This window comes from Rhinoderma darwinii, chromosome 7 (genome assembly GCF_050947455.1).
Source record: "Rhinoderma darwinii isolate aRhiDar2 chromosome 7, aRhiDar2.hap1, whole genome shotgun sequence".
Taxonomy (NCBI): domain Eukaryota; kingdom Metazoa; phylum Chordata; class Amphibia; order Anura; family Rhinodermatidae; genus Rhinoderma; species Rhinoderma darwinii.
In genome coordinates this window covers 16,984,431-17,012,374 of record NC_134693.1, presented here as the reverse complement: position 1 = coordinate 17,012,374, position 27,944 = coordinate 16,984,431, and the positions used below count along the sequence as shown (strand labels likewise).

The window sequence follows — 27,944 nt, the reverse complement described above, 5'->3', positions numbered from 1 at the left end:
TCAGACTCCATCTCTCATTTTTCAGAGGCCTTTTTGAAAATGAAAGAAGCAATCTGATTGGTTGCTATGGGCAAATGCTTGACTTTTACACTTCCTCACTGTTGGGTCGATACAGTCAAGGGCCGACAGCGTCGCTCCTCAGCGTAGCCAAGGGGACAGGGAGCTCTATAGAACATCACGGCATCTCCCTTTTAGCGATCGTTAGGGGTCACTGCGCCGGATCTCAACCATCTTGTACTTGTCAGAAAATAGGAATTTGAGCTTTGAGAAAGCAGCTGAGGCGTCTTGCCTGCAGATATTTTCCAGGAGCAACTCTCCTGGTAGTGAAGGAAGAAACGATCTGTGCACCAGAAACAGATGTTGCACACAGCCGAGAAAGACGGACATCTGATGCGTCACCTCTGTAGCTGCACTAAATTCCACGCTACCAGTTTCCTGTCTGCAAGACGATAATCATGGAAAAATGTCCGGTGCAGATGACTGAAAAGGAGCAAATGAAGGTATTTCCTTATATATCCCAGACGCAGCAGAAAATATAGAGGAAAATGGTATTGTCGTTTTTAGCCCGAAATATAATTATTTATTTATTTTTAATATTTTGGAATTTATGGAATAATGTGATGTCATCAAGTTACCAAGTTGACTGTCAGCCCTCCCAAAACAGGACTGATAGCCTGGAAAAATATTTGCCAATACTGTATAAAAATGTCCAAATGCCATTTTAAGATCTCTGCTTGCTGTCAGTGATTAAAAACGTTATTGTCTACATTCAGAGGCTTCAATGCACAGCATAACAAGGAAAGTTGCCGTATACAATTTTAGTTGTACAAATTTTTTGCGTTCAAAAAGTTGCCTTTTAGCCCATGCTTTACCAAGCCCGCCGCTCAACCATCCGCCACCCACAATCACTGCACAGGGGCTATATAAAGAAGGGTGTAGACCAGCCATATTCTAGACTGAGGGGATGTTCACACGCTGGACTAAAAACAGCTGTAAAATACGGAGCAGATTACAAGGGAAAACAGCCTTTGATTTTCAGCCGTTTTTTAGGGTATGTTCACACGGCCTATTGTCAGCCGTAAACGCCACGAAAAAAGGCTAAAAAGTCGGAGGCTGAATGCCCCCAAACATCTGCCCATTGATTTCAATGGGAAAAACGGCGTAAAAAACGCCCCGTAGGAACGGAACACCGTTTTTCCCATTGAAATCAATGGGCAGATGTTTGGAGGCGTTCAGCCCCTGTATTTTCAGCCGTTTTTCGGGGCGTTTACAGCTAAAAATAAGCCGTGTGAACATACCCTTACCCAAAATGTGCCCGTAATATGTTTGCAAGTAACGGCTTGACCGCAGGTCCAATAAGGGTATGCTCACACGGCCTATTTACAGCCGTTTTTAAGCGTGTGAACATAGCCAAACTCAAACTAACAGCATAATATATCCCTATGTCTACGAGGCAACATTGAATGACCAGAACATGCTGCCCTTTAAATCTGCAGCAGCCCCTCAGTGGCGGTGAGCGAGGGGTTAACTCCGATTTGTGTAGCCCCATGCTGTTCCCGGCAGCTGCGTACATCTGGAGCACAGACATATAATGTGGTTACACAGGACACCCTCCAGTCGTGTAGTCACATATCTGCACTGATAGGAACCATCCGTCTGTCAGGAAACGCATCGGTAATATGTAGAATCTCGTGCCGCTGCCGCCGTCGCTGGACGTACGGATCCTGACCATGTGACGCTCCCCTTAAAAGAGAGTTTCCAGTATTAGAAAAAGCCTAAAGGAGTATACCATCCAAAGGCAATATGGCACCTTGCTGCCAATAGCAACCAATCAGAGCACAGAGGCCCAGGAATGGACCCTAAACCTTTGGTCTCATCTCTTTTTGCAATGAAGGTAAATGTAATCTATTGCCAGCTGTTATCAGCCATGTCAGACAGATCTTCAATGAGAAGACTAACAAGAAGCCCAGAAAATTCCCTGCCGCCATGATCACTACTTTATCTCACAGTATTTCGCAAGTGGATGAGATTTAGAAAATGCCCAGGCTGTGGAGGGAAAATGCAGCGTAAACGTTAATAACTTGACCTGCGGTGCCATGTGAATTTATGCTGCGTTTTTGTTAATTTTAAGTTTTGCGTTTTCACCTATTGAATTCAATGGGGATGCAAAACCCGCAACAGAAAAGCGGCTTTTCCGGCGTAGTTACAGAGTTTACGCCACAAAAATCACAACGCCGGAAGAAAAAAAATAAATCATACTTACCCAGAACTTTTTCGTACGGAATGTCCTGCTGGTTCCAGGTCGGACACGCTGTGTGATTTTTGCGCAGCTTATCCATCCCATGGGAACCCGGCCTCATATCCACATGGGGGTGTATGATATTAGCAGCTGGACTTTAGGCCGCCTTCACACACAGATTTTTCTGCCAATTTAAACGACATAAACAAACGCTTCTAAAAAGTTTTTGGTGGCCGTTCTTCATTAGGTGTCATTCTGTACATGCTTTTTTCTGCCGTATTTGAAGCCCTATAGAGAAGCCTATGGGAAAACACCTGAAAAACGCCATCCCCAGAGCGTGCTGCGTTTGGAAAAAAAACACCACTGACCACAAAATGACCTCAAAAACGCCACAAACCAAAACGCAGTTGAGTGTAGTGTATTTTATATTTCACTATGACTCTAACGTAACATGGGGCCGCACTAAAAAACGCAATAAAATACATTGTTAATAACGCCACAAAAAAACACAGCAAAACGCTGCGTGTGAATCCAGCCTAAGGAATCGTCCACACGTAACGGAATAACGAAAATTTCTGCATCAATTTCATTGAAAGTAGCAGACATTCCGCAGCGGAAAAAACGCACCATTTCCTGTGTTTTTTACGGCAGAAAATGGTGCAGATTTTGCGGCGTTTTTCTTAGGGCATGACCACACATGGCGGAATTCCTCCGCAACTGTCCGCATCAATGCCGCACCTAATCCGGGTTGCGGATTACGGCTGCGGATCTGCACAAAATGTGCAGAAAATTGATGCGGACTAGCTGCTGCGGACTGCGGGAAAAGTGCTTCCCTTCTCCCTATCAGTGCAGGATAGAGAGAAGGGACAGCACTTTCCCTAGTGAAAGTAAAAGAAATTCATACTTACCGGCCGTTGTCTTTATGACGCGTCCCTCCTTCGGCATCCAGCCCGACCTCCCTGGATGACGCGGCAGTCCATGTGACCGCTGCAGCCTGTGCTTGGCCTGTGATTGGCTGCAGCCGTCACTTACACTGAAACGTCATCCTGGGAGGCCGGACTGGAGACAGAAACAGGGAGTTCTCGGTAAGTACGAACTTCATTTTTTTTTACAGATACATGTATATTGGGATCGGTAGTCACTGTCCCGGGTGCAGAAACAGTTACTGCCGATCGCTTAACTCTTTCAGCACCCTGGACAGTGACTATTTACAGACGTCTCCTAGCAACGCTCCCGTCATTACGGGAGCCCCATTGACTTCCTCAGTCTGGCTGTAGACCTAGAAATACATAGGTCCAGCCAGAATGAAGAAATGTCAAGTAAAAAAAGCAAGACGCATCCGCAGCACACATGACATGTGCATGACAGCTGCGGACTTCATTGCGGAACTTTGAATCTCCATTGAAGTCAATGGAGAAATTCCGCCATGAGTCCGCCACTGCTCCGCAACAGACAGAGCATGCTGCGGACACCAAATTCCGCTCCGCAGCCTATGCTCCGCAGCGGAATTGTACGCATCGTGTAAACGAACACTGCTAAATTAAAGTGAAAGTCAATGTAGAAACGGCTCCGCTGCGGATTAACGCTGCGGAGTGTCCGCAGCGGAATTTAAGTGCAATTCCGCCATGTGTGAACCCGCCCTAAGTGTTGGGGGATGGCGACATCTCTGAAAAACGCAGCAATTCTGTCCACTTTCCGCAGCAGGAACGGACGTGCTGCGGTATGAAAATTACGCACCGCAGGTCAATTTCTGGTTGGAATTTTTTCGCAGCGTGTGGATGAGATTTGTTAAATCTCCCCCACTTTGCTGCTACTGTATTCTGCTGCGTATTTTCCGTCCGCAGTTCCGGACGGAAAATATTTAGCAATTCCTCTCTGTATTGGGATATCGGAATGTAGGTATAGCGGCTGGCCACATGTAGAACGCTCTACTTGCCTCTTTACCTACACGCCGATATCCCAATACAGAGCCACTACTTGCAGTAAGTGCTTGATGAAGGTCATTACTTGACCGAAACGTCGCACATGCACATTGGCAAAAATAAAAACAGATTTAAGCATTTCACTCCAATTTGGTGTGCCGAGTACTTCTTTTGGTAATGTTGTCGGATTGGGTCCCTACTCGTGCACCCACCACCACCTAGTGCTGTCCGAACCTCTGGCAAGCCTATGTACCTGGAATGTCAGAAAGGGGTTTTATAAGGAAAAACATTCTTGGCCTAGAATTTTAAAAAAAACTTTTCTGCTCTTTTTCTAGACGCAGCACCACACTTGTCCATGGACTCTGCAAGGTATTGCAGATCAGCCTTCGGCCGGGTTGATTTTTTTGTTGCAGGTTTTCACCATTGAATTCAATGGAGATGCAAAATCTGCAACAAATAGCCATGTGTTTTGCTACTTTTGCGGCAGAATCGCAGCAATTCCGCCGCAAAAATCGCATCTCAGAAAAAAACCAAAAAGTTTATACTTACCCAGAACTCCCTGCTTCTTCCTCCAGTCAGGCCTTCTGGGATGTCGTTTCATCCCATGTGATCGCTGCAGCCAATCACAGGCTGCAGCGGTCACAAGGGTTGCAGGTTCATCTAGGGAGGCCAGACCGGACTTCCAAGGAGGGACACGTCACCATGACAACAACCGGGGTAAGTATGAACAGTTTTTTGTTTGTTTTTTCTACCGCTGCTTTCCGCAGTGGAAATTACGACCGAGAAGCTGCGCCACAATATGTGGTTTTTAGGACGATGTGCTGCAGGTTCCAGTTCGGATACGCTGCGTAGTCTTACGCAGCGTATCCGACCAGTGGGAACCCGGCCTAATACATTAAAGGGTAACTAAACTTTTAAAAACTTTTAACATGTCAGAAGTTTTGATAGGTGGGGGTCCGTGTGCTGAGACCCCCACCGATCACTAGTGGCAGAAGTGCTCGTTTCCGATCGACTTTCTTCGGATCGGTGTCTGGACTCATAGACTTTATTTTGAGCCCATACACCGCTCGCTCAGCTTTCCGAAGAAAACAGATCAGAAACAAAGCGGCACAGCACTCACATGGGCACTTCTGCAGCTTCGTTTTAGCGACTGGTGGGAGTCTCAGTGCTCGGACAGCCGTGGTGTCTCTTGAAGGTCCCGGCCATTTCAAGGTTATCACAGGCACGGCGGCTCCTCCGTACATGTGGCTTTGCCTGGTACTGCAGCTCAGCCGCATTCTCTAGGGACAGGACATCTATGTACATTGCAGGAAACCCCCTTTAAGTCTAGTGGCCCTTTAAAACAGTGATTCCCACACTACTGCTACATAATATTTGTTGATGTTTTGCTCATTTTGATGCCGTCTGTAAGAGATTAGGTTTGATCCCTGGAGCTACTACATTTTCAGTTTATGTGTTTATGCTCATTAATATTTTAGAATTATCAGTGGGAGAAAAACCAGAAAGTGACAGTAAACAGATGAGTAGTATGAGCGGAGCGGAGCAGAGGGTCAACGTGTTTATAAAGTCCTAGGCCGGGCTCATACGGGGATGTGAACTGCAGCAGAAAAACGCACCAATTATATCATCGGAAAAATGATACGAAAAACAAAAAATGTTTATTGTGTTATAAAAGTTACGCACATGACATAATCCCATCTAAAGAAACGATAAAATGAAGATTTGGAAATGTTTCCTATTGAACAGTGTATAAAGAATGAATGTTTAGCAGCTTTTTTTCCAAATGAGGTTAATGAGGACCGTCCCATAATCCAAAATATCTGATTATCAGGTCCCATTGATGATGGATTAAAGGAGTTTTAATGTACAATCAATAAGCTTCATTTATTGAAGCCAGAAAATCCCTTGAAGATGACCTGTCACCTCTCCTGTCATGTCTGTTATAGTATAAACTCTGAATTGTGCCGTTACCCTGTTATTCCTCCTGGTAATGTATGAATAAATTGACAACTGCGTGTTTCCATTCCCTTTGAAACTTGGGTGTTCTTACATATTGTGGCACTGTCCAATCAGTGTAAAACTGTGCCGAGACACAACTTTTTTGGCAAGAAGAACGGTAGCACCCAGTTATCAATTTATTTATACATTTCCAGGAGGAATGACAGAGGAACAGCACAATGCAGAGTTCTATAAAAAAGATGATCCAGATTGTTAATTTCTTGTGATCACTTGACATAATCTTTAACTTTTCCTACCATCACAAGAAGAAACCAAAAGGTCTGCACTGACATAGCACAGAAAAGCGGCTTATCTCCAAGACAGTCCTATTTATATCCAGTATACTGCGCAGCTTCTACACTCAGCCCTGGAACCTTAAAGGCACACAACACTTAAAGGGGTTGTCCACTTTACGCAACCCTTTCTCACCAGAAAGGTCCTCTGCCCACTGGGGGCAAGACTTAAAATAAAAATCTGTGCCCTTCCCCTCCTATGATCACTATTTTATGTCACATATTCATACACTAATCTCACAATCACCTCTGATACACAATACCTGAGTTCACACTTACCTCTCATGCTCTGAATACACACTCACTTCTCACACTAACACTCAGCAGTCATACACTGAGCTCACACTCACTTCTAATACACTAAGCTCACTCTCAGATCTCACATAATTAGCTCACCCTCAACTCTCATTCTCTAGGCTCACATTCCTCTCTCATATAGTGAGCCAACACTCACCTCCCAGCTTACACTCAATTCACATTCTGTACACTCAGCTCACACTCACTTCTAGTGCACTAAGCTCACACTCACCTCTAGTACAATCAGCTCACACTCACCTCTCATCTCACACTCACCGCTACTGCAATCACCTCTAGTATACTCTGCTCACACTCGCCTCTAGAATACTCAGCTCACACCTACTTCTAGTACACTCAGCTCACACTCACCTCCCATTTCACTCACCTCTAGTACAGAGCTCTCTCACCTAAAGTACACTCAGCTCACACTCACCTATAGTCCACTCAGCTCACACTCACCTCTAGTGATCTCAGCTCACCCTCACCTCTAGTGCACTAAACTCACACTCACCTCTAGCATACTCATCTCTAGTACACTCAGCTCCCACTCACCTCTAGTGCACTAAGCTCACACTCACCTCACACACACCTCTAGTACACTAAGCTCACGCTCAACTCTAGTGCACTCAGCTCACACTCATCTCTAGTACACTAAGCTCACACTACTCTAGTGCACTCAGCTCACACTCACCTCTAGTACAATCAGCTCACACTCACCTCACCGCTACTGCACTCACCTCTAGTACACGCAGCTCACACTCACCTCTAGTACACTCAGTTCACACTCACCTCTAGTACACGCAGCTCACACTCACCTCTAGTACACTCACCTCTAGTACACGCAGCTCACACTCACCTCTAGTACTCAGTTCACACTCACCTCTAGTACACTCTGCTCACTCACCTCTAGTACACTCTGCTCACTCACCTCTAGTACACTCAGTTCACACTCACCTCTAGTACACTCAGCTCACTCACCTCTAGTACACTCAGTTCACACTCACCTCTAGTACACTCACCTCTAGTACACTCAGTTCACACTCACCTCTAGTACACTCAGTTCACACTCACCTCTAGTACACGCAGCTCACACTCACCTCTAGTACACTCACCTCTAGTACACGCAGCTCACTCACCTCTAGTACACTCAGTTCACACTGACCTCTAGTACACTCAGCTCACTCACCTCTAGTACATTCAGTTCACACTCACCTCTAGTACACTCAGTTCACACTCACCTCTAGTACACTCAGCTCACACTCACCTCTAGTACACTCAGCTCACACTCACCTCTAGTACACTCAGTTCACACTCACCTCTAGTACACTCAGCTCACTCACCTCTAGTGCACTCAGTTCACACTCACCTCTAGTGCACTCAGTTCACACTCACCTCTAGTACACTCAGTTCACACTCACCTCTAGTACACTCAGTTCACACTCACCTCTAGTACACTCAGTTCACACTCACCTCTAGTACAGTCAGTTCACACTCACCTCTAGTACACTCAGTTCACTCACCTCTAGTACACTCACCTCTAGTACACTCAGTTCACTCACCTCTAGTACACGCAGCTCACACTCACCTCTAGTACACTCACCTCTAGTACACGCAGCTCACACTCACCTCTAGTACACTCACCTCTAGTACACGCAGCTCACACTCACCTCTAGTACACTCAGTTCACACTCACCTCTAGTACTCTCACCTCTAGTACACTCAGTTCACACTCACCTCTAGTACTCACCTCTAGTACACTCACCTCTAGTACACGCAGCTCACACTCACCTCTAGTACACTCACCTCTAGTACACTCAGTTCACACTCACCTCTAGTACACTCAGCTCACTCACATCTAGTACACTCAGTTCACACTCACCTCTAGTACACTCACCTCTAGTACACTCAGCTCACACTCACCTCTAGTACACTCACCTCTAGTACACTCACCTCTAGTACACTCAGTTCACACTCACCTCTAGTACACTCAGCTCACTCACCTCTAGTGCACTCAGCTCACACTCGTCCCTGGCATTTTCTGCCTCCGTCCCTCCTGCCCTTCATCACCCAGCATCCCGCATGACACGGCCGGGCTGTGATCTCAGCAGTCCCCCCGTATCCCCGCGTCCTCTAACAAAGCCGGACGTTTACCTTGAGGATGCCGGCCATGTCCTCGCCTTCCCGGTAATCCTCCCCGCAGGATCAGGCGGTCGCTTCTTCTAGCGCAGCCCCAGCAGCGGCCATGCGTGCCCGGGTACCGAGCTCCTGCTTCCCGGCTGCAGCACCACCTCCCTCCCCGCAGTGAGAGCCAGTGGCCCCGAGCCAGCGCGGCGCCTCCCCCGGTCACATGGGGCTCAGGCTGGGGGGTCGCAGCATCATCTTCTCCCGGGGGCCGCAGCCAGGATACAAGAGACCACAAGTACCCCGTGTATCTCAGCTACAATGTACATACCCTCCAGTGCCCAGTATATACCCCCAGTGTACCCAGTATGTGTACCCAGTATATACCCCCAGTGTACCCAGTGCTCAGTAGAAATCTCCTCCAGTGCCCAATATATACCCCCCAGTGTACCCAGTACATACCCCTCCAGTGCCCGGTATATACCCCTGAAGTCTACCCAATACATACCCCCTCCAGTGCCCGGTATATACCCCTCCAGTGTACCCAATATATACCCCCAGTGCCCAGTATATACCCCAGTGTACCCAGTATAAACCCCCTCCAGTGCCAAGTATATACCCCCAAGTGTACCCAGTGCTCAGTATAAACCTCCTCCAGTGACCAGTATATACCCCTTTCAGTGCCCAGTATATACTCCCAGTGTACCTAGTGCTCAGTTATAAACCCCCTCCAGTGCCCAGTATATACCTCTTCCAGTGCCCAGTATATGCCCCCTCCAGTGAACACATTGCCCAGTATAAACCCCCTCCAGTGCCCAGTATATACCCCCCAGTGTACCCAGTATATACCACCAAGTGCTCAGTACATACCCCCTCCAGTGCCCAGACCCTAGTATATACCCACCCAGTGTAAACTACCTCCAGTGCCCAGTGTATACCACTCCAATGTACCCAGTGTCCTTATATACCCCCTCCAGTGTGACCAGTATATACCCCTTTAGTGCCCAGTATATACCCCCTCCAGTTTCTAGTATATACCCCCTCCAGTGCCCAGTATATACCCCCTTGAGAATACCCAGCGACCATTATTATGGCCTAAAAAGATGCAATTATGGTGCATGACATATTTGTGCAATAATTTGTGACTTTTTGCCATTTTCCTCCTTCTCCTTCACTTTAAAAAAGTGGGCAGGGCATAGCATAAAGGGGAGGGGCCATCAGCAGCCCGACAAATTATAGCGAAAACGCACGCCATCTTGTATCTGGTGTTGCTTTCACATTCTGGTGCACGGACGTTATATGAAAGTATATGAAACGCCGGTCGTAATAAATTCCCACCATGGTCTTTAAGAAAAACTGGTTTGCTTTACTTATCGTACTATAAGTGCCAGCCACATGTCCCCAATATACAGCGCAGACACATGCCCCCAATATACAGCGCAGACACATGTCCCCAATATACAGCGCAGACACATGCCCCCAATATACAGCGCAGACACATGTCCCCAATATACAGCGCAGACACATGCCCCCAATATACAGCGCAGACACATGTCCCCAATATACAGCACAGACACATGTCCCCAATATACAGCGCAGACACATGCCCCCAATATACAGCGCAGACACATGCCCCCCAATATACAGCGCAGACACATGCCCCCAATATACAGCACAGACACATGCCCCCAATATACAGCACAGACACATGCCCCCAATATACAGCACAGACACATGTCCCCAATATACAGCACAGACACATGCCCCCCATATACAGCACAGACACATGCCCCCAATATACAGCGCAGACACATGCCCCCAATATACAGCGCAGACACATGCCCCCCAATATACAGCGCAGACACATGCCCCCAATATACAGCGCAGACACATGCCCACAATATACAGCACAGACACATGCCCCCAATATACAGCACAGACACATGTCCCCAATATACAGCGCAGACACATGCCCCCAATATACAGCGCAGACACATGCCCCCAATATACAGCGCAGACACATGCCCCCAATATACAGCACAGACACATGACCCCAATATACAGCGCAGACACATGCCCCCAATATACAGCACAGACACATGCCCCCAATATACAGCACAGACACATGTCCCCAATATACAGCACAGACACATGTCCCCAATATACAGCACAGACACATGCCCCCAATATACAGCACAGACACATGTCCCCAATATACAGCACAGACACATGTCCCCAATATACAGCACAGACACATGTCCCCAATATACAGCACAGACACATGTCCCCAATATACAGCACAGACACATGTCCCCAATATACAGCGCAGACACATGTCCCCAATATACAGCGCAGACACATGTCCCCAATATACAGCGCAGACACATGTCCCCAATATACAGCGCAGACACATGTCCTCAATATACAGCGCAGACACATGCCCCCAATATACAGCACAGACACATGTCCCCAATATACAGCGCAGACACATGTCCCCAATATACAGAGCAGACACATGCCCCCAATATACAGCACAGACACATGTCCCCAATATACAGCGCAGACACATGCCCCCAATATACAGCACAGACACATGTCCCCAATATACAGCGCAGACACATGCCACCAATATACAGCACAGACACATGTCCCCAATATACAGCACAGACACATGTCCCCAATATACAGCGCAGACACATGCCCCCAATATACAGCACAGACACATGTCCCCAATATACAGCGCAGACACATGTCCCCAATATACAGCACAGACACATGCCCCCCATATACAGCACAGACACATGCCCCCAATATACAGCACAGACACATGTCCACAATATACAGCGCAGACACATGCCCCCCATATACAGCGCAGACACATGCCCCCAATATACAGCACAGACACATGTCCCCAATATACAGCGCAGACACATGCCCCCAATATACAGCGCAGACACATGTCCTCAATATACAGCGCAGACACATGTCCCCAATATACAGCGCAGACACATGTCCTCAATATACAGCGCAGACACATGTCCTCAATATACAGCACAGACACATGTCCCCAATATACAGCGCAGACACATGTCCCCAATATACAGCGCAGACACATGTCCCCAATATACAGCACAGACACATGTCCCCAATATACAGCACAGACACATGCCACCAATATACAGCGCAGACACATGCCCCCCAATATACAGCGCAGACACATGCCCCCAATATACAGCACAGACACATGCCCCCAATATACAGCACAGACACATGCCCCCAATATACAGCACAGACACATGTCCCCAATATACAGCACAGACACATGCCCCCCATATACAGCACAGACACATGCCCCCAATATACAGCGCAGACACATGCCCCCAATATACAGCGCAGACACATGTCCCCCATATACAGCGCAGACACATGTCCCCCATATACAGCACAGACATATGCCCCCAATATACAGCGCAGACACATGCCCCCAATATACAGCACAGACACATGCCCCCCATATACAGCACAGACACATGTCCCCAATATACAGCACAGACACATGCCCCCCATATACAGCACAGACACATGCCCCCAATATACAGCGCAGACACATGCCCCCAATATACAGCACAGACACATGCCCCCCATATACAGCACAGACACATGTCCCCAATATACAGTGCAGACACATGCCCCCCATATACAGCACAGACACATGTCCCCAATATACAGCACAGACACATGTCCCCAATATACAGCACAGACACATGCCCCCAATATACAGCACAGACACATGTCCCCAATATACAGCACAGACACATGTCCCCAATATACAGCGCAGACACATGCCCCCCATATACAGCACAGACACGTCCCCAATATACAGCACAGACACATGCCCCCCATATACAGCACAGACACATGTCCCCAATATACAGCGCAGACACATGCCCCCAATATACAGCGCAGACACATGCCCCCCATATACAGCGCAGACACATGTCCCCAATATACAGCGCAGACACATGTCCTCAATATACAGCGCAGACACATGTCCCCAATATACAGCGCAGACACATGTCCTCAATATACAGCGCAGACACATGTCCTCAATATACAGCACAGACACATGTCCCCAATATACAGCGCAGACACATGTCCCCAATATACAGCGCAGACACATGTCCTCAATATACAGCGCAGACACATGTCCTCAATATACAGTACAGACACATGTCCCCAATATACAGCGCAGACACATGTCCTCAATATACAGCGCAGACACATGTCCCCAATATACAGCGCAGACACATGTCCCCAATATACAGTGCAAACACAAGACCCCCATGTACTGTGTAGACACGACTCCTATAAATACGAGACACAAGCCCACATATACAGCGCAGACACGTCTCCCATATACAGCGCAGACACATGTCCCCCATATACAGTGCAGACACGTCTCCTATAAATACCAGACACATGTCCCCCATATACAGTGCAGACACGACTCCTATAAATACCAGACACGACTCCTATAAATAGCAGACACATGCCCCCATATGCAGCGCAGACACATGTCCCCCATATACAGTTAAGACACATGCCCCCGTATACAGCGCAGACACATGTCCCCCATATACAGCGCAGGAACATGACCTTCATATACTATGCAGAAACGACTCCTATAAATGCCAGCCACATGCCCCCATATACAGTGCAGACACATGCCCCCCATAAGTGTATACCACAGCCCACCTTCTCCTCTCCTCTTAGATCTGTTCCGCCAGATCTCTCCATCAGCAGGTGGCAGCGTTGCTTATGCGTTTTGTAATGTCCCTCGAAGGTTTCCATCGCAAGGATTTCCAACAGAAACCCCTGACGTATACTTCCGACAGATGTCATTGTATAATCATACAGTCTGATCTGTCATACAAGGGAGCGGTATATCTTTTATACTGGATGCCTCTGTATGGAATAGAGCTGTCTGTTGTGCTATGTCATGCAGAAAAAAAAAGTATCCCCAATGTATACCGGCCCTACAGAGGTCAGAGGGACACTCTTGTGGCCTCCATAAGGTAAATAGGAGACTATGGGTACGTTTAAGGTAAGCGGCAGCATGCTGCGCCGTTCTTATTAAATTTTATGGAACTGCCAATGGAGGCTCTGACAGGTGTGTGAACAGAGCCTAATACTGGTGTCTTCTTGTGTGGCAGAGGAGCTTTAAAGAGTACCTGTCACTGGGTCGTATAAGTTGAACTGGTTTACTGATCTGAATAGCGCTGTCTCCCTGATTCCAGTGCTGTTTTTCTGGACCCCGTACCAGAGCTATGGCCCACTGTTGTGTCTGCTCCATTATCTGTAGTTATCCAACAGGGCGTGAACTACACTCAAGCTGCCTCACACTGATTGGTCAGCATCAGAGGCAGGGAAGCTAGCTCCACCCCGTTGGCTAACTACAGCAAGTTAGCATATAGGGAGCCAACACAACAGTGGGTCATATCTCCGGAACGTGGACCCCCCCCCCCCCCGGTCGAGGAAAAAAAAGAAAAACAGCACTGGAATCAGGGAGACAGCGCTATTCAGGTCAGTAAACCAGATCAACTTATATGACCTACTGACAGGTCCTCTAAAAGGTCCCCTCAAACATCACGGCCCCGGTGTGACTGCTACATCTGCCCCCTTATATCAGTGCAGGTGAACTGTATCAGCTTTTTGTGGCGTTTTTGCCGTGTCTTTAGTGGCCACATGTTACTTGTAAGTCAAAGTTGAAATATGGAACGCAGAAACATTGTTTTTTTTTTTCTGGTGTTTTTTTTTTTTTTTGTCTTACGTGTTTTGGCTCAGTGCCGTTTTTTTTTTTTTCAAAATCGCAGCAAGGGTTGGTTTGACGTCTTTTCCATCAGTTAGTGTAGTTTTTCTCCTTTAGACCTCCATCATTTTTTTTTTATTCTTCAAAAAAAAAAATCGCATGTGTCAATTTCCAATTTTCAGAATAAAACGTGTTGCAAAGAGGAATATTTGCATTTCAGGATTTGCAATGTAAAAAATAGCAGTAAAAAAACGCAGGTAGTAAAACCCACTATTTGCAAAACAACGCCAAAAAAAACATTATAAAAATGCATGAACCATTGTAGTTAAAAACTTGAGGTTTTAAAAAAAAAAAAAAAAAAAAAGGCGACTAAGATTGTGGAGGAAGAGACTACACAACTCACAATATGTGAGACCTGGTGGAATACCAGTAATACAGCGACACCTAGTGGCCATATAGTATAAAATTCCCAAATCTCTGCAAGGTCCCAGCCCTTTCTAACATCACACAATGACACGTATTCTCCAATAATTCTGCTCTCGCTACCATGAAAGACGTTTCAAAGTCTATGAAATAAAAGCCTGATTACACTGCACGCGGTCCGCCGGCTGAATGCTAAAGAGGCGCAACATATTGTCACTCTGTGGTTGAGATGACTTATTGTACGCCTGTCAAAGTTTTAATGATGCCGCGTGCGATCACATCGTTAATGGACTGAGCAACGAGCACATTGAGGTTTTTTTCTCGCTCTTCATTTTTTGGCGCCATATGCTCCCAGAGCCCGACTTCCGCTTGAACGTTACAGTTTGAAATGCTAATACTGTAATCTGCGGCATTCATGGTAATGGCGGCTTGTGTTAATTCACCTCTGACGAGTTTTTAATGAGTTGCTGTAGCCAAGGGCATAGGCGGTGGACCTGAAAGCTGTGAAACTGGAAGGACAAAGCTCGATTAACATTCATCCGCGGTCATTGTTCCACCAGTAACTAGACCTCGGTGCGCCCGCCTGATCTCTCCGTTCTACTTCACCCTCACCGCTCCGAGAAAGCGCCGAGCGCAGACAACGAGTCTTTGTTTAATAATGAACAATCAATTTCTGGAGAAGAGCACCTAAGATGTTGTAGACGATATCACGGCGTCTTCTTCTGACCTATATTCAGCTCTTTTCATCCTTTCTTGACTTTGAAAGTGAAAACGGAATTATATATAATCACACAGGGCGGATACGCTGCGTAAAATTACGCAGCGTATACGCAATGGTCGCCACAGGGAATTCCGGAAAAAAAAACGCACCAAATTGTGCGGAAAATTACCCCCCAAAAAAATATGGGACACTTACCATGACGACGCATTCCGCCAATGACGTGACGCCCTGCAGCCCTGGGATGACGTTGAATCCCATGTGACCGCTGCAGTCAATCACTGGGTAAGACTTTTTTTTTTCTGCTATTTGTTGCGGGTTTCACCTCGTTATTCAATTCAATGGGGAAAACCCGCAACAAATAAGCAGCATTTACGCAAATACAATTGACACGCCGCGGATTAAAAAGAAACGCACCGCAGGTCAATATCTAAGCGTTTTTTTTACGCTCATCATTTACGCAGCGTGTGGATGAGATCTGTTCAAATGTCATCCACTCTGCTGCTACTGAATTTTGCTAAAGATTTTCCACAACTAAATACGTTGCAGAAAATCCGCAATACTTAAGCCACGTGTGAATTTACCCTTACAGTCTCGTAACCTGCAGATTATCATTATCCTTGGGAAAAGCAAGGACAGGCAGCAGGATCCACAGTGACAACTATCCTCCCTAAAATGCTAATTCATCTCTGATCCCTTTCCACTTAATGAGCCGTTCCCTAAAAATAATAATAAAATCACCAATAAGTAGACATTTTTGGATTGTTAAGATAATGACGACCAATATGACGGCCATTGCAAAATCCACAGGGTTGGTCACCCAGCTATGACAGTGAGAATGTGAGTTTGTTATTTTACCCACATGCAGTTTCTACTTAGGTTTTTAAAAATGTCTTATATTCCCATCTTAGACATTTATGACATATCCACGTGACCTTGTTTTGGAGATAGGTGCAGGTCCGAGAGATGGGACATTTTCAGACATTTTTGGTATATAAATGTCTGAAAAATATATGGACAGTGACATCAGGGCTTCCCTCTAGGAGCGGAATCCCTGGCACTATCTACATGGGCACTGTGGCACTATCTACAAGGGTACTGGCACTAGTGGCAGCTTTGGGGCATTATACTGTATAAGGGCAGCTATGGGGGCATTATGCTGTATGGGGGTATTAAGTTGTATGAAGGCAGCTATGTGGCATAATACTGTATGGGGCAGCTATGGGGGCATTATTCTGTATGGGGCATCTGTGTGTGGGAATTATACTGTATGGGGCAGCTGTGGGGACATTTTGCTGCATGGGGGCAGCTATGGGGCATTATGCTGTATGGGGGAATTTATTTAGGCATTGGTGGCAGCTATGGGGGCATTATACTGTATGGGTGCAGCTATGGGGGCATTATACTGTATGGTGGCAGCTATGGGGGCATTATACTGTATGGTATCAGCTATGGGGGCATTATACTGTATGGTGGCAGCTATGGGGGCATTATACTGTATGGTGGCAGCTATGGGGGCATTATACTGTATGGTATCAGCTATGGGGGCATTATACTGTATGGTGGCAGCTATGGGGGCATTATACTGTATGGTGGCAGCTATGGGGCATTATACTGTATGGTGGTAGCTATGGGGGCATTATACTGTATGGTGGCAGCTATGGGGGCATTATACTGTATGGTGGCAGCTATGGGGGCAGCTATGGGGGCATTATACTGTATGGTGGCAGCTATTGGGGCATTATACTGTATGGTGGCAGCTATGGGGGCATTATACTGTATGGTGGCAGCTATGGGGGCATTATACTGTATGGTGGCAGCTATGGGGACATTATACTGTGTGGGGGCAGCTATGGGGGCATTATACTGTATGGTGGCAGCTATGGGGGCATTATACTGTATGGTGGCAGCTATGGGGGAATTATACTGTGTGGGGGCAGCTATGGGGGCATTATACTGTATGGTGGCAGCTATGGGGGCATTATACTGTATGGTGGCAGCTATGGGGGCATTATACTGTATGGTGGCAGCTATGGGGGCATTATACTGTATGGTGGCAGCTATGGGGGCAGCTATGGGGGCATTATACTGTATGGTGGCAGCTATTGGGGCATTATACTGTATGGTGGCAGCTATGGGGGCATTATACTGTATGGTGGCAGCTATGGGGGCATTATACTGTATGGTGGCAGCTATGGGGACATTATACTGTGTGGGGGCAGCTATGGGGGCATTATACTGTATGGTGGCAGCTATGGGGGCATTATACTGTATGGTGGCAGCTATGGGGGCATTATACTGTGTGGGGGCAGCTATGGGGGCATTATACTGTATGGAGGCAGCTATGGGGGCATTATACTGTATGGTGGCAGCTATGGGAGCATTATACTGTGTGGGGGCAGCTATGGGGGCATTATACTGTATGGAGGCAGCTATGGGGGCATTATACTGTGTGGGGGGCAGCTATGGGGGCATTATACTGTATGGAGGCAGCTATGGGGGCATTATACTGTATGGTGGCAGCTATGGGAGCATTATACTGTATGGTGGCAGCTATGGGGGCATTATACTGTATGGTGGCAGCTATGGGGGCATTATACTGTGTGGGGGCAGCTATGGGGGCATTATACTGTATGGTGGCAGCTATGGGGGCATTATACTGTATGGTGGCAGCTATGGGGGCATTATACTGTATGGTGGCAGCTATGGGGGCATTATACTGTATGGGAGGCACTATGGGAGTATGTGGCTTAAAAGAAAGAAAATTACACGCGCCACATCGGTTGTCCCTCTTTGTGATACTTGAAAGTTGGGAGGTATGTATAAATGTCTAAGATGGGAATACCCTTTAAAATTAAATCTGTTAGAAGTAAAATAAGGGGTTGTCCTCTCTCTGATGATGAATATGTGGGCCCCCAGGTCTCCATGCCAGGACTGCAGCAATGTTCACATTCCTGTCGCATAGACCAAACACATCCATAGGCTCCAACTGACCTGGCATGCAAATGTATGGCATAATGTTGCACAAATCAAAGCTTTACGTTCAGATTCACTGAACATAAAGAAAAAGCGAAGTGTAAACTGGGTCTTACACCACTGGAGAAATTTACAAGGACAAGTGCGCGCTGGACTATCCTGTCATTTTCCACTAATGTTGCACTCCAAATTAGAAGGATTTCTGGACATTAAGGTTGCAAAGTAAAGGAATTGTACTGTATGTTCCTCATGCTACTCTTATATGTTTCCAGGGACGTGGTCGAGGGGCGCTATGTTCTACATCTGGTCCACAGATTCTGGAGCAAAATGTGTGGCTTATTTTGCTCAGTTATTGGAGCCAACCAGCAAAACTCTCGAGTCAAGGCGTCTCAAAGAACTGCAAGCATGTCCCCAAGAGTATACAGGAATAGTTTTGCTGACAATGGTATATGTACATTATATTCTATATCTCCTTGAAGAAAGCAGCACCACAAATAAAGGTTGTGGGGGGGGGGGGGGTGCCAGCGACCTTGATCAGGGGTCCTCAATACATGAAATACATTTAGAGTAAGTTCAGACGTAGCCTAAATACTGCAGATTTTCCGCAAAGGATTCCGTTGCGGAAAATCTTCAAACATAATACAGTAGCAGCAAAGTGGATGAGATTTAAACATACCTCCTCCATACACTGCGTAAATAATAAGCGGAAAACACGCTCAGAAATTGCCGTTGTTTTAATCCGCAGCATGTCAATTGTATTTGCGTAAACGCTTCTTATTTGTTGCAGGTTTTTCCCATTTGAATTCAATGGGTAGGTAAAGTCCCCAACAAAAAGCCGATGTTGCATTTTTTGTGGTGGAAAAGCAGCGATTCCACCGCAAAAAATGCAATTCAGAAAAAAAAATCTTATACTTACCCAGAGTCTTGTGTTTCTTCATCCAGGCGCCGGCCTCCTGGGATGACGTTTCATCCCATGTGACCGCTGCAGCCAATCAAAGCCTGCAGTGGTCACATTGGATGAAACGTCACCCCAAGGCTGCAGAACGTCAGAGGGATGTGTCGCCATGGTAAGTATCCATTTAAAAAACAAATTTGTACAGGATTTCCGCAGCAGACATTCTGTCCAAAAAACTGCAGCACACTTTGTGTGCTTTTACGCAGCGTATCCGCCCTGTGTGAACATATCCTTAAACCACTCCAGGGCATCAAATTAAAAATGTGGTTTATTCATCCAGGTAAAAGCGACGTTTCCGCACAGGGCCATTCTCAAGCAATGTGATATAGAAAATGCCAACCAGATATATAATGCAATCAAAAACAAATCAAGTGTAATAAATATGACATCAGTGTTATACATCATAAAAAGTGATACAAAATCTATTATCCAAATGACACAATACATAGATGAATATAGGACGTGTCCGAGTTATATTTATACAATATTATTAAAACTTCTGCAAATATGTATAAAACATTAATAATTAGTGAATAATAAATATGAGGCGAGGAAAAGAAGCCGCTACCTGAAACATCAAATATTTAGACCAGCCATATTAAAAACTCGAACTGCTGCGTTGCGTTCTCAGCCATCGACTGCGCATTTCCCTGCAATCGCGTCCAGGCAACCAAGTCACATGGTGTAGCATTCGAGCCAATAACCAATACCCATATCAAAGTTGAACGTCCCTGGATACCAAATGATGTAAATGCATTGCGAACCACGCGCATTATTGTCTGTCAGTGCTACAGCCATAGCTAATAGGCAGATGCTTACGGCCGACCTGGGGTTAAATGAAGGGAGACCAACTTTAATTATCCTGGTGCCCAAGGCTGTTAGCGACTGGGCACCGGGATTTTACCGGGCATAGTGCTGCAATCTTCTTTTGAAGCGTTGCTGTGACAAGGTGGCGCATCAGAAGACGTCCCCTGAACGACGCCATAAAAACACTATAAGGGGTTAACTCCCTGGCTGAAGTCTTGAAATGTTGCTTCACGATCTCCACATCATTTTCCTTCCTTTGACTACATGCACACACTGCCAAATTTGGTGCAGAAAATCTGCATCAAAACCGCAGGTTAACGCAGGCATTTTATCAGTTTTTAGGTGCGTTTTTTATCGTTTGGTGCAGAAATAGGTGCGGTTTTATGCTGCGGATTCTGGTGCGACTTTTTTAAAACTAGTCAGATAGAATTCGAAATTGCAAATGCAAGATAAATTAACCTGCTGCAGATATTAATCTGCATTGTGTAGATGAGATTTCTTAGTAACTCATTTACTTTGCTGGTGCCGTGTTACGCCTCAAAATACATGCGGCAAATCCGCATGGGATACGCATCTTGTGCATTTGGCCTCATAATGCCATCTATTTTTGGAATTGCACCAGTCCCTCCTGCAACAAAGCACCGGCACAACATGACGCTGCCACCGCCGCGCTTCACGGCTGGGACGGTGTTTCTTTATGGCAAACCGTTCCATTTTTCTATTTTGGTTTCTTCAGACCGGAGGACATTTCTCCATAAAGTCAGATCTTTGTCCCCATGTGCAGGGGTAATCTATAACTTGGATTTTTTTATGGCGGTTTTAGAGCAGCGCCTTCTTCCTTGTGAGCGGCCGTCAGGTCATGTTGAAATAAGACACGTTTTACTCCTGATATAAAGACTTTTCTACCTGTTTCCTCCGGCATCTTCACAAGGTCGTTTGTTGTTGTTCTTGGATTGATTTTTTGCACCAAAATACATTCATCTCTCGGAGACAGAACGCGTCTCCTCCCTGAATGGCATGATGGCTGCGCGGTCCCACGGTGTTTAAAGGGGTTGTCTGACGAAAATAAAAACAATTTATTATTTTTCTTTTCTGAATTGAAGAAACTTTCTAATATAGTTTATTTTTCATACCCGCACGGATCGCAGGTTTTCAGTTCCTGTCGTGTGGACCTGACAGTTCGGTTCGGTCGTTCTTGTGGTGACGCGCCGGAACAGGCTCCGGGGGGAAGGAGCTCCTCCCTCCTCTCTGTGTATCGTTGATGCGGATGAATTCCGTCACGGATGATTCAGAGACTGAGAAGAGGCCTGGCTTAGCTGATGAATTGAGCCAGGCAGCCAGCCCCTTCATCCTCTTCATCAAACAGTGAGCTCCTTCCCTCCTGGAGCCTGTGTCGGCGCGTCACCACAAGAACGGTCGCTCTCAACTTTACGGTCCATGTGACGGAAACTGGAAACCTGTGATCCATGCAGGTTTGGAAAAGAAAGTATATTACAAAGTTTATTCATCTCAGAAAATAAAAATAAAAAATATTTTTTCATTTTCGTCAGACAACCCCTGTAAACTTGTATATTACAGTTTGAACAGATGAACGTGGGGCCTTCAGGCGTTTGGAAATTGCTCCCAAGGATGTACCAGACTTCTGGAGGTCCGCAATTCTTTCAGGAGACATTTTTTAGTTATTTTTATTTTTTTTAAACGTTGAAATAGTTTTTCTTTTTTCTATATGCAAAAATACATATATTGAAAATTATTTTTACTTTTTGAGAGTCAGCTGCTTTGTATCCTGTATACAGAGCAGCTGTATCTTGCACTGAGACCTGAATCCATCAGGTCCGCGGGACTGACGGGTTCAGCATCAGCAGGTCCGTTACCGATCACATCTAAGTTCATAACTGATCGGTAAGGGTATGGTCACACGGCCTATTTTCGGCCGTTTTTCGGGCCATAAACGACCCCAAAAACGGCTGAAAAATCGGAAGCAGAACGCCTCCAAACATCTGCCCAAAAAATCGCCTCGTAAAAAGAAGTGCATGTCACTTTTTGAGCTGTTTTTGGAGCCGTTTTTCATTGACTCATTAGAAAAACTTCTCCAAAAACGCTAGTTGCTTAAAAAACGGCAGAAAATCAGGAGCTGTTTTCCCTTGAAAACAGATATGTATTTTCAGCCATTTTTTGTTAAGTGTGTGAACATAGCCTAACAGCTCGATCCTGCGTGTCAGGATACAAAGTAGCTGTCTCAAAATGTAAAAATAATTTTGAATAATAAGTATATAGAAAGTTGCACCAAACACACTGATACACATTTTTTATTAAAAGAAAAAAAAAAAAAGAAAAATTTAGGCCGGAATCACACACACAGTTTTGATGCAGTTTTTTTTTTTTTTTAGCCAAACACAGAAATGGACACGAAAGAAAGGAGAAGCGTCAGTGGTTTCTTGATACCTTTCCTTTCAGGCTGACTTCTGGCTTTGACTCAAAAAGCTGAACCGAAAACTGCATTAACCCCTTAAGGACGCAGCCTAGTTTGGGCCTTAAGGCTCAGAGCCCATTTTTCAAATCTGACATATTTCACTTTATGTGGTAATAACGTCGGAATGCTTAAACCTATCCAAGCGATTCTGAGATTGTTTTCTCGTGACACTTTGGGCTTCATGTTCGTGGTAAAATTTGGTCGATATATTCAGTCTTTATTTGTGAAAAATTGCAAAATTTAGAGAAAATTTACAAAAAATAGCATTTTTCAGAATTTAAATGCATCTGCTTGAAAAACAGACGGTTATACCACCCAAAATAGTTACTAGTTCACATTTCCCATATGTCTACTTAAGATTGGCATCGTTTTTTGAACATTATTTTATTTTTCTTGGACGTTGCAAGGCTTAGAACATAAACAGCAATTTCTCATATTCTTAAGAAAATTTCAAATGCCTTTTTTTGAAGGTACCGGTTCAGTTCTGAAGTGGATTTGAGGGGCCTATGTATTAGAAACCCCCATAAAACACCCCATTTTAAAAACTAGACCCCTCAAAGTATTCAAAACAGCATATAGAAAGTTTTTTAACCCTTCAGGCATTTCACAGGAATTAAAGCAAAGTGGAAATAAAATTTGCAAATTTCATTTTTTCTGCTGAATTTCAAATTTATTAATTTTTTTTCTGTAACACAGAAGGTTTTACCAGAGAAATACTACTAAATATGTATTGTCCAAATTCTGCAGTTTTTATAAATGTCCCACATGTGGCCCTACTGCGCTCGTGGACTAAAACACAAGCCCTAGAAGCAAAGAAGCACCTAGTGCATTTTAAGGCCTCTTTTTTATTAGAATATATTTTAGGCAGCATGCCAGGTTTGAAGAGGTGTTGAGGTATCAAAACAATGGAAACCCACCAGAAGTGACCCCATTTTGGAAATTACACCCCTCAAGGAATTCATTTATGGTTTTTGTTATCATTTTGACCGCACAGTTTTTTCACAGCACCTATTTGAATTGGGCTGTGAAATGAAAAAAAAGATATTTTTTCCAATAAGATGTAATTTTTGATCAAAATTTCTTATTTTCACAGGGAACAACATACCCCATTTTGTTGCCCAATTTGTCCTTAGTGCGGCAATACCCCATTTGTGGTGATAAACTGCCGTTTGGGGCCATGGGAGGCCTCAGAAGGAAAGGAGCGCTATGTGTTTGTTGGAGTCCAGATTTTGCTGGATTGGTTTTCGGGTGCCATGTCGCATTTGCAGAGCCCCAGAGGTATCAAAGCAATGGAAACCCACCAGAAGTGACCCCATTTTGGAAACTACACCCCTCAAGGAATTCATTTATGGTTTTTGTTATCATTTTGACCGCACAGTTTTTTTACAGCACCTATTTGAATTGGGCTGTGAAATGAAAAAAATGATATTTTTTCCAATAAGATGTCATTTTTGATCAAAATTTCTTATTTTCACAAGGAACAACATACCCCATTTTGTTGCCCAATTTGTCCTTAGTGCGGCAATACCCCATTTGTGGTGATAAACTGCCGTTTGGGCCCATGGGAGGGCTCAGAAGGAAAGGACCACCATTTGGCCTACTGGAGCTTTTCTGGTGCTAAGTCATGTATGCAGAAGCCCCTGAGGTACCAGTAGAGTTGAAACCCCCGAGAAGTGACCCCATTTTAAAAACTACACCTCTTAAGACATTCATCTAGAGGTGTAGTGAGCATTTTGACCCCACAGGTACTGTGTAAAAGATAATGCGCAGCAGATGGTGCAGAGTGAGATTTGCAATTTTATATATGTATATGCCATTTCAGTGTCCAATATAGTGTGCCCAGCATGCGCCACCGGAGATATACACCCCTTAAATTGTAATGTGGGTTCTCCTGGGTACGACAATACCCTACATGTGGCTGTTATCAGCTGCCTGGGCACACAGCAGGGCTCAGAAGGGAAAGATGAGGGGGGTAAGCTGTGCGGAGTGCATCACGGTAAATTAAAAATCAAGGGATGTATGATACATTTTAAAACAATCTTTTATACAGAGCCCTGGTTTTTCGGGACACGTGTCACATTGGTATATTGTGTTCTTCCTTATCCCCCTCTTATAGCAGACTCTGCACCTCTTTTGACTCTTTCCCTTTCCACCGGTTTGGGGAACTTCTCTTGGAAAGTGTTGCCCTGGTACGATGCGTGTGGCCTCGCTTCCAGAAGTACTGGGTGCCCCCCCTTCCTGGTCCCTAAAGATTAGATCTTGAAATTCCAGGAAAGTTCCCCTCTGGCCTGCACATCGACGTAGCACGTACGCATTGTACAAAGCCATCTGTATGATGTGCCCGGCCAGCTTCTTATACCACACCGCATGGCGCTGTAGGGCTTCAGGACTTGATTTGACAAGTTCTTCCCTCCCATGTACCTATTGTAGTCCAGGATGCAGTCTGGTTTGGGGGTGGCCTTTCCTTCATATATCCTAAACCTGTAGGTATATCCTGATGCACTCTCACAGCTTATACATCTTCACGCCATACCTTGCCCTCTTACCCAGCAGGTACTGGCGGAATTGAACACTCGCTTTAAAATGTACCAGGGACTCATCAATAGAAATACACTTCTCGGGGGTGTATGCTTGGGAAAACCGGGCACTGAAACGGTCTAATAGGGGTCTCCGTTTATACAAACGGTCAAAATGGGGTCATCTCGGGGTGGGCACGACTCATTATCAGTATAATGTGAGAAGCGAAGTATTGCCTCATTTATTTATTTTTTTAGGTTCCAGTTCAGTTCTGAAGTTGCTTTGAGGGGCCCATATATTAGAAACCCCTATAAAACACCCCATTTTAGAAACTAGACCCCTCAAAGTATTCACAACAGCATGTAGAAAGTTTATGAACCCTTTAGGTGTTTCACAGAAATTTAGAGCAAAGTAGAGGTGACATTTACTTTTTTTTTTTTTGTCAGAAAATCCTCTTTATACCATTTTTTTTATAACACAAAAGGATTTATCAGAGAAACGCAACTTAATACGTATTGCCCAGATTCTGCAGTTTAGAGAAATATCCCACACGTGGCCCTCGGGCCGGTAATGGACTGAAGCACCGGCCTCCGAAGCAAAGGAGCACCTAGTGGATTTTGAGCCCTCTTTTTTATTAGGCACCATGTCCTGTTTGAAGAGGTCTTGTGGTGCCAAAACAGTGGAAAACCCCCAAAAGTGACCCCAATTTGGAAACTAGAGACCTTGAGGAATCCATTGCAGTTTTCTTGGGGTGCATGCGACTTTTTGATCAGTCTTTATTCTATTTTTATGTGGCGCGGTGACTAAAAAAACGCAATTCTACTATTGTTTTTTTGTTCTATTTTTTTCACAGCGTTCACCGTGCGCTATAAATGACACATTCACTTCATTCTGCGGGGCGATATGATTACGGCGATACCATATGTTTATAGTTTTTTTATGTCTTATGGCGTTTGCACAATAAAATACGTTTTGTAAACAATCATTCACTTTTTGTGTTCCCTTATTCTAAGAGCCAGAACGTTTTTATTTTTCCTTCAAAAAAGCCGTGCGAGGACTTATTTTTTGCGTAACGAACTGTAGTTTCGATCAGTACCATTTTTCGGTACATGCGACTTTTTGATCTCTTTTTATTCCATTTTTTGGGAGGTGAAGTGACCAAACAATTGTGATTGTGGTGCGGTTTATTATTTATTTTTTTTACGGCGTTCACCGCGCGGGATAAATAACGAAATAATTTTGTAGTTCAGGCCGTTACGGACGCGGCGATACCAATTATGTATAGTTTATTTGTTTATTTATTTATTTATTTATTTTAATAATAAAGACTGACAAGGGAAAAAGGGGGATTTTTACTTTTATTACTTTTAAAACTTTTATTTTCTTATTTTTACACAACTTTTTTTAACTTTTTTTTAACTTTTTTACTTTGTCCCATTAGGGGACTTGAGGGCAGGAGGTCCTGATCGCTATTCTAATACACTGCACTACATGCGTAGTGCAGTGTATTAGAACTGTCAGCTACTCACTGACAGCAAGCATAGTGGGTCCTGACTCTGTCAGGACCCACTAGGCTTCCGTCTATGACATAGCCGGACGCCATTTTTTGGTGTCCGGTTGCCATAGTCACCATCGCCGGCCGCTATCGTGTAGCAGGCCGGCGATGGCGGATTAACCCCTAAGAAGCCGCGATCGCTATTGAACGCGGCTTCTGAGGGGTTAAATCTGCGGGGACCACCGCGATCGGTCCCGGCACATTGAGCAGTGATAGTCTGCTGTCGGAAACAGCAGCTATCACAGCTCATGCACGCGCCCCTCGCGAACGGCGCCGTGTTTACTCCATGACATACTATTATGTCATGGAGCGCGAACGATGCACTTACCATGACATAATAGTATGTCCTGGAGCGTTAAGGGGTTAAACCTGCGTGTGTGTTCCTGGCCTCAGTGTTATAAACCAGTTCCTGCAAAAAGTAATAGATGCTGCAAAAAGGTTTAAACTGAGCTGTGAAAACAGATCATTTAGTATGATGCAATTTCTGCACTGACCACATGGTGTCGCTGTCACATATCAATCTGAGCATTTTAGTTTTAGAAAGTTATGTATTTGGGTATGATCACACGCTTAAAGGGGTTTTCCCGCTTCTGACAACTGATGACCTATCAATTTTTTACAGATTACATACATCATATAGAATGCAAATGAAAAATCCTTGATAATAATTGATGAACTGGGAAGAGGCACGAGTGCGGAGGAAGGAATTGGCATCTGCTATGCCGTCTGTGAACACCTTATAGGATCAAGGGTAAGTTTTCTTTTTCTTTGATCAGTTTACCCTAAAGCGGATCTGTCTATATACTATCTTGCACTATTTAAGTGAGTCACATTATGGTGG

General features: G+C 45.2%; 1 protein-coding gene and 1 long non-coding RNA gene across 4 annotated transcripts in view; one reads left to right on the top strand and one right to left on the bottom strand.

Annotated features, from left to right (window-relative positions):
* Positions 1-9,172, bottom strand: part of ST6GALNAC3 (ST6 N-acetylgalactosaminide alpha-2,6-sialyltransferase 3) — a 183,093-nt gene extending 173,921 nt beyond the window's left edge. For all 3 annotated transcript variants that reach the window (XM_075832852.1, XM_075832854.1, XM_075832853.1), the window contains exon 1: positions 8,901-9,172. In XM_075832852.1, the coding sequence (XP_075688967.1) occupies positions 8,901-8,918 (18 nt within the window). In that variant the 5' untranslated portion in view covers positions 8,919-9,172. The remainder of the gene's footprint in view (positions 1-8,900) is intronic.
* LOC142657635 (uncharacterized) lies at positions 90-27,851 on the top strand. Its single transcript, XR_012849958.1, has 3 exons — positions 90-500; positions 19,069-19,241; positions 27,726-27,851. It is a non-coding gene; the product is annotated as an uncharacterized LOC142657635 (long non-coding RNA).
* Positions 27,852-27,944: the final 93 nt, after the last annotated feature.